Source organism: Chiloscyllium plagiosum, chromosome 40 (genome assembly GCF_004010195.1).
Source record: "Chiloscyllium plagiosum isolate BGI_BamShark_2017 chromosome 40, ASM401019v2, whole genome shotgun sequence".
Lineage (NCBI taxonomy): Eukaryota > Metazoa > Chordata > Chondrichthyes > Orectolobiformes > Hemiscylliidae > Chiloscyllium > Chiloscyllium plagiosum.
In genome coordinates, this window is record NC_057749.1 from 3,232,011 (window position 1) to 3,240,497 (window position 8,487).

The 8,487-nt window shown below is 45.3% G+C and overlaps 1 protein-coding gene across 1 annotated transcript in view; it reads right to left on the reverse strand.

Moving 5' to 3' along the window:
• The window catches only part of LOC122542460 (deoxyuridine 5'-triphosphate nucleotidohydrolase, mitochondrial-like), a 35,410-nt gene extending 26,929 nt beyond the window's left edge, over positions 1 to 8,481 (reverse strand). Inside the window, exon 1 of the mRNA XM_043680178.1 lies at positions 8,360 to 8,481. Coding sequence (XP_043536113.1) covers positions 8,360 to 8,471 — 112 coding nt within the window. The 5' untranslated portion in view covers positions 8,472 to 8,481. The remainder of the gene's footprint in view (positions 1 to 8,359) is intronic.
• Positions 8,482 to 8,487: the final 6 nt, after the last annotated feature.

Here is an 8,487-nt window from a genome sequence, read left to right on the forward strand (position 1 = left end):
TCAAATCCCTCGAACTCAGCACTGCCTTCCTAACCTGCAATCTTCTTCCTGACCTCTCCGCCCCCACCCTGACCTATCACCCTCACTTTGACCTCCTTCCACCTATCGCATTTCCAACGCCCCTCCCCCCTACCTTTTATCTTAGCCTGCTGGACACATTTTCCTCCTTCGTGAAGAAGGGCTCATGCCCGAAACATCGATTCTCCTGCTCCTTGGATGCTGCCTGACCTGCTGCGCTTTTCCCGCAACACATTTTCAGCTCTGATCTCCAGCATCTGCAGTCCTCACTTTCTCTTATGACTAAGCCAGTTTTGTATCCATCTTGCCAGCTCACCTATTACATTTGACTTCACCTTTTGTATAGTCTGTCATGAGGGACCTTGTCAAAGACTTTACTAAACTCCATGTAGACAACATCAACCAGTTGTCCCTCATTAATCACCTTTGTCACCTCCTTAAAAGACTTGATCAAGTAAGTGAGGCACCAACCTCCCCCTGCACAAAACCATGCTGTTTATCACTAATCAGTCCACTTGTTTCTAAATGCTTATAGATCTTCTCCTTGATAATCTTTTCCAATAATTTTCCTACCACTGATGAGGCGCTTCCTGGTCTTTAATTTCTAACCCTTTTTAAACAATGGGACAAACATTAGCTATTCTCCAATCCTCTGGGACCTCGCCTGTGGCCAAAATGGATTTTTAAAAACCTGTCAATGGTCCAGCAATTTGTTCTCTTGCCTCCCTCGATATTCTGGGACAGATTACATCAGGAACCAGGGACTTACCTGTCTGAATAGTTTTTTAGATGTGCAACATCTCTTTCTTTTTAATAGCAGCTTGGCTTTGAAACCCGGCACTCCCTTTCCTGAAACCTCATCCACCATTCCTTCTCTTTGGGAAATACCAATACATAGTATTCATTTAAGACCTCTTCTGGCTCCACACCCACACATTCCCTCTTTTGTCCTTGAGTGGGCCAACCCCTTCCCAGCTAGCCTCTTGCTTTTTAAATATGTATAAAAAGTCTTGGGATTCTCATTAATCCTGTTTGCTAATTCATGACCTATCAGTTTAACACCGGTGGTGGGAAAATTATTGGAGAGGATTGTGAGAGACAAAGTTTATGATTATTTGGAAAAGCAGAGCTTGATTAGAGATAGTCAGCACGGCTTTGTGAGGGGCAGGCCATGCCTCACAAACCTTATTGAATTCTTTGAGGATGTGACAAAACACATTGATGAAAGTAGAGCAGTGGATTTGGTGTACATGGAGTTTAGCAAGATGTTTGATAAGGTTCCCCATGGTAGGCACATTCAGAAAAAAGGAGGCATGGGATACAGGGAAATGTGGCTGGCTGTATACAAAATTGACTGGCCCACAGAAGACGGAGAGTGGTAGTTGATGAAAAGTATTCAGTGGTGTTCTGCAGGGATCTGCTATGGGATCTCTGCTCTTTGTGATTTTTATAAATGACTTGGATGAGGAAGTGAAAGGGTGAGTTAATAAGTTTGCCGGAGAGCTGTTGTAGGTTGCAATGGGACAGTGACAGGATGCAGAACTGAGCTGATAAGTAGCAGATGGAGTTCAACCTGGAAAAGTGTGACGTGATTCATTTTGGAAGGTCGAATTTGAATGCAGATTGCAGGGTTAAAGGCAGGATTCTTGTAGTGTGGAGGAACAGAGGAATCTTGGAGTCTATGTCCATAGATCCCTCAAAGTTGCCACCCAAGTTTAGGATTGTTAAGAAGGCGCATGGTTTGTTGGCTTTCATTAGCAGGGGGATTGAGTTTAAGAACTGTGAGGTTATGCTGCAGCTCTATAAAGCCCTCGTTTGGAATATTGTGTTCAGTTCTGGTCACCTCATTATAGGAAGGATGTGGAAGCTGTAGACAGGGTGCAGAGGAGATCTACCAGGATGCTGCCTGGACTGGAGGGCATGTCTTATGAAGAAAGGTTGAGAGAGCTAGGGCTTTTCTCATTGGAGTGAAGAAGGATGAAAGGTGACTTGATAGAGATGTACAAGATGAGGAGAGGCATAGACAGAGTGGATAGCCAGAGACCTTTTTCCATGGTGGAAATGGCTTTCATGAGGAGGCATTATTTTAAGATGATTGGAGGAAAGTTTAGGGAAGATGTCAGAGGTTGTGGGTCCGTGGGATGCACTGCCAGCACTGGTTGTAGAGTCAGATGCATTAGGGTAATTTAAATCATAGAATCCCTACACTGTGGAAACAGGCCATTTGGCCCAACAAGTCCACTCCAACCCTCCAAAGAGTATCCCACCAAGACCCTTTCCCCTATTCTCCTTTTTACATTTCCCCTGACTAATGCACCTAGCCTACACATCCCTGAACATTATGGGCAATTTAGCATGGCCAATTCACCTAAGCTGCCAGTGGATGTGCTCTATTTAGGTTTGCAGAATGTCTTTGACAAGGTTCTGCATAGGAAGCTGCTCAAAGACATCAGAGCCCATGATGTTAGGGGCATGTTATTGGTTTGGATAGAGGATTGGTGGAAGGCAGACAGTTGGGATAAAGGAGTCTTTTTCAGGATGGCAGCCAGTGACTAGTGGAATTCCACAGGGATCCATATTGGAACAACTCTTCATGTTATACATTAACAATCTGATGAAGAAATTAACAGCATTGTGGTTAAATTTGCAGATGACACAAAGATAGGTGGAGGGGCAGGTAGTGTTGAGGAAGCAGGGAAGCTGCAGAACGACTTGGACATGCTCAACAAGTTAGCAAAGATGGAATACAATGTGAGAAAGTGTGAGGTTATGCACTTTGGTAGGAAAAATAGAGGCATAGACTATTTTCTAAATGTGGAAATGCATTGGAAATCTAAAATGCAAAGGGACTTAGGACTCTTTGTGCAGGTGTCTCTGACGGTAATGTAGGTTCAGTTGGCAGTGAGGAAGGCAAATGTCAGCATTCATTTCAAGATGGCCAGAATATGATCATGGGTGTACTGCTAAAGCTGTGTAAGGCTCTGTTGGACAACATTTGGAATATTGTGAGCAGTTTTGGGCCCCGTATCTACAGAAGAAAGTACTGGCCTTGGAGGGGGTCCCATTTACAAGAATGATCCCAGGGATGAATGGCTTGTCATATGTGGACTCTGGGTATGTGTTTAATTGTATTCAGAAGGATGTGGGAGGGGATCTGATTGCAACTTGCAGAATACTGAGAGGCCTGAAGAGGGTGGACAAAGAGATGATATCTCCTCTAGTAGGACAGACTTGGACCCGAGGGCACAGTCTCAGAGTGAAGGGATGATTCTTTAGAACTGCAATGAGCAGGAGTTTCTTCAGCCAGAGAGTGGTGAATCCATGGAACTCATTGCCACAGAAGGCTTTGAATGCCAAGTCATTCAGTGGATTTAAGACAGAAATAGATAGGTTCTTGATTAGTAAGGGGATTAAAGGTAATGAGGAGAATAGGGTTGAGAAACATATCAGCTATGATTGACTGGTGTAGCAGACTTAATGGGCTGAATGACCTAATTTGTGTCCTAAAGCTTATGGTCAAACCATAGTTTACAAGGGAAACTTGAGATAACATTAGATCCAAGGAACAGACATACAAATTTGCCAGAAGAAAAAAAAAGCTGAGGTTTGGGAGCAGATTTAGAATTTAACAAAGGAGAGTAGGCTTGTGAGGAACATAAAAACTGATTATAATTTTTTTTTTTTAAGTGTGTGAAGAGAAAAAGATAAGGGAATCTATCAGAATATAGGAATTAGGAGCAAGGGGTTGGCAATTCAACCCCTCGAGCTTATTCTGCCATTTGATATGATCAATGGCGGATCTCATCTCAGTCTCAACTCCACTTTCCTGCCTGTTCTCCATAACCCTTCAACTCAATACTAATGAAAAATGTCCACATCCTCCTTAAATGTAATCAAAGTTCCAGCATCCATTGCACTCTGGGATAGTGAATTTCACAGATTCATGACCCTTTTGAGAGAAGTCATTTCTCCTCATCTCTGTTCTGTATCTGCTACCCTGATTCTAATAATTAGTAGGAAAAATGTTGGGGAAATTGACGGGATTAAAGGCTGATAAATCCCCAGAGCCTGATAATCTACATCCCAGAATACTTAAGGAAGTCACCCTCAAAAGAGTGGGTGCATTTGTGGTCATCTTCCAAGATTCTGTAGATTCTCGAACAGTTCCCACAAATCGGAGGGTTGCTAATGTAACTCCACTATTTAAAAAAAAGAAGACAGGAATTATAGGTCAGTCAACCCAATGTCAGTAGTGAGAAAATGTTAAAGTCCATTATAAAAGATTTAATAACAGACCAGATGGGAAACAATGGCAGGATCAGACAGAGTCAGTGTGGATCAATAAAAGGGAAATTGTGCTTGACAAATCTACTGGAGGTTTACAAGGATGTGAATAATACAGCTGATCAGAGGAAGCCAGTGGATGTGGTTTATTGGACTTTCGGAAGGCTTTCAACAAAATTCCACCTAAGAGATTAGTCTGCAAAGTTAAATCTCAAAGAGGTAGTGTTGGGCAAGCTAATGGAGCTAAGTTTAGACAAGTCTCCTAGCCCTGATGGAATGCATCCCAGGATACTAAAAGAGATGGCGGAAGAAATAGCAAGCGCACTGGCAGTAATTTTCCAAAATTTGCTGGACTTTGGGGAGTCCCAGCAGATTGGAAAACAGCAAATGTGACGCCACTGTTTAAAAAGGGAGGGAGACAAAAGACCAATATCGACCAATCTTTATCGACCAATTAGCTTAACCTCTGTAGTGGGGAAGATGCTTGAGATTATCAAAGAAGAAATAACAAGGCACCGCAATAGAAATTGTCTCGTTGGGCAGACACAGCATGGGTTCGTGAAGGGCAGGTCATGCTTAACTAATCTTTTGGAATTCTATGAAGACATTATGAGCACATTGGACAACGGGGACCCAGTGGATGTCAAGTACCTAGATTTCTAAAAGGCCTTTGACAAGGTGCCGCACAAGTGGCTGGAACGGCCTGCCTGCAACAGTAGTAGACTCACCGACATTAAGGACATTTAAATGGGCATTGGACATACATATAGATAATAACGGAATGGTGTCGGTTAGATGGGCATCAGATTAATTTCACAGGTCAGCACAACATCGAGGGCCGAGGGGCCTGTACTGCGCTGTAACATTCTATGTTTTATATCCTATAAGACTGCATGGCGTTACGGGTAATGTATTAGCATTGATAGAGGATTGGTTGACTAACTGGAAGTAAAGAGTGGGGATAAATCAGTGCTATTCTGGTTGGCAATCAGCGACTAGTGGTGTGCCTCAGGGATTGGTGTTGGGACCACAATTATTCACAACTTATACAGAGGATTTGGAGTTGGGGACTACATGTAGTGTGTCAAAGTTTGCAGATGACACTAAGATGAGTGGTAATGCAAAGTGTGCAAAGGACTATGAATCGTTGCATAGGAACATGGATACTTTGAGTGAGTGGGCAAGGTCTGACAGATGGAATACAATGTAATAAATGTGAGGTCATCCATTTTGGTAGGAATAATAGTAAAAATGATTATTGCTTGAACGGTAAAACATTGCAGCACGCTGCTATCCAGAAGGACCTGGGTGTTCTTTTGCATGAATCACAGAAGGTTGGTCTGCGGGTACAACAAGTAATTAGGAAGGCAAATGGAATTTTGTCCTTTGGTGCTAAAGGGGTTGAGTTTAAAAACAGGGAGGTTATGTTGCAGCTGTATAGGGTGCTGGTGAGGTCACACCTGGAGTACTGCGTGCAGATTTGGTCTCCTTACTTGAGAAAGGATGTACTGGAGGGGGTGCAGAGGAGGTTCACCAGGTTGATTCCAGAGTTGAGGGGGTTGGCTTATGAGGAGAGACTGCATAGACTGGGATTATATTCATTGGAATTCAGAAGAATGAGGGGGGATCGTATCGAAACATATAAAATTATGAAGTGAATAGATAAGATAGAAGTAGAGAGGATGCTTCCTCTGGCAGGTGAGACTAGGACAAGACAGCGTAGCCTCAAGATTAGGGGGAGCAGATTTAGGACTGAACTGAGAAGGAACTTCTTCACCCAGAGGGCTGTTAATCTATAGAATTCCTTGCCCAGTGAAGTAACTGATTTACTTCAGTAAACATTTTCAAAGCTAAGGTAGATTTTGTTTGAACAATAAAGGAATTATGGGATACGGTGAGAGCGCGGGTAAGTGGATCTGAGTACACAGAAAGATCAGCCATGATCTTATTGAGTGGTGGAGCAGGTCGAAGGGCCAGACGGCCTACTCCTGCTCCTAGTTCTGATGTTCTTATGATTTGGGGAAATGTATTGACATGGATAGAAAACTCACTGATAGGCAGGAAACAAAGAGTTGCAATAAAGGGGTCTTTGTCCTATTGGCAGGCAGTGACCAGTGGGGTACCACAGGGATCAATGATAAGGTAATCAGATACTCAGAATATCTATGATTTAGATGAGGAAATTAAAGCAGTATTTCCAAATAACACAAACCTGGGTGGGAGAGTGAACTGTGAGGAGGATGCTGTTCAGTGTGACTTGGACAAGATGAGAGATTGGTCAAATGTATGGTAGACGTAGTATAATGTGGGTACATGTGACATTATCCACTTTGGTAGCAAGAACAGGAAGACAGGTTATCTGAATGGCTCTAAATTGAGAGGGAGGAATGTGCAATAAGTCCTGGGTGTCTTCATATACCAATCACTGACAGGAAGCTCACAGGGGCAGATGGTAAAGGAGGCAAATGGTACACTAACCTTCACAGTGAGGGGATTCGAACGCAGGGAGTAGGGATGTTTTGCTGCAATTGAACAGGGCCTTGGTGAGACCATACCTGGAGTACTGTGTGCAATTTTGGTCCTCTTATCTGAGGAAGGATGTTCCTGCACTTGAGGGAGTGCTGTGAAAGTTTACCAGACCGATTCCTGAGATAGTAGGAATGATGCATGAGGAGAGGTTGAATAATTAAGATTGTATTCACTGGGAGCGAATGAGGAGGATCGCCTAGAAACCTATAAAATTCAGCAGAACTAAACAGCATAGCTGCAGGAAAAACATTCCCGATAACTGGGGAGGCCAGAACCAGAGGGTCATGATCTAAGAATATGGGGTAAATAATTTCAGATTGAGATGGGGAGAAGTGGAATTCACTGCCCAGAAAGCAGTTTATGATTTAATGAAATGTTAGATATAACTGTTCGGGCTAAATGGATCAAAGGGCATGGGTGTAAAGGTATTGAACTGGATGATCAGCTATGACCATAACAAATGATGGAGCTTGCCCTTTGATGTGAAGGGCAGTGTTTGTCACTGGCCACTCGGGTGTTTTCCTATCTTCCTGGTGGTGGAAACTGAATAAAGATTCGTGCACCTTGTGTCTCACACCTGCACACACACACACCATCGGTGCTGGGGAAAGAATAGGCACTACCGCAGTTAGGTAGTAGTGTGGGGGTAATGGAAAAAGAAAGAAATAATAAACAGGAGGGTCAGAGGTTCTGTTCACTCTGAGAGCTGGCTCTGAGGGAGCTGGATCAGTGCGTCTGTGCAAGGACTCTCCTCCTTGAGGGTGTCAGAGGGGAAGGGACTGACTCTGGACCAGTTGCCCACATCCCGAGGGGAAGGAGGAGGAAGAAAAATAAATGATGGAGCTGGCTAGAAGGCCCGAATGGTCTAGAGCTACTGCTATTTTCTGTGTCTGTTGTCCCCTCCAGTGTTTGTGGAAATGACCAGCTGGAGCCAGGGGACAAGAGGTGAAACCCTGAAAATAGGCATGTTGTGGATGGGAACAAAGAGTCAAAAACCTGCCGGTTATAGAATACAAGTTAGAATCTAAATAACAAGAGACAGCATGGAACACTGAACTGAAACTAATTGAAAGGATGAGAATTAGGCTCTAATTTAAAATTACAACATTACAAACAGATCCAATACTTGCAGTTTCAGTCTCACACCCAGAGAGAGATGGTTATTTTCTAAAAACCGGCATCTTCCCGTTACCTTGTTTCATGTCGTTACAGTCCCCCCACCCCCGGGCCCGGCCCGGCTCACACTCCCCCCGGCCCCGGGCCCCGGCTCACACTCCCCCCGGGCCCGGGCCCCGGCTCACACTCCCCCCGGCCCCGGGCCCCGGCTCACACTCCCCCCGGCCCCGGGCCCCGGCTCACACTCCCCCCGGCCCCGGGCCCCGGCTCACACTCCCCCCGGCCCCGGGCCCCGGCTCACACTCCCCCCGGCCCCGGGCCCCGGCTCACACTCCCCCCGGCCCCGGGAGCTCGGCGGCGGCGGGGCCCGGAGCTGGGAGGCGGGAGGCGGGAGGCGGCGGCGGGGATCTACCTTGCTCCGAGCTGCTCTGAGGCCGGTTGGTGGAGGAGCTGCTGAACGTCTGCGAGACCAGGAGCTGAACCGGGAATCGGCCGCCAGCGCGGAGCCCACAGCCCACAGCCATCTCCCGGCTCAGAGCC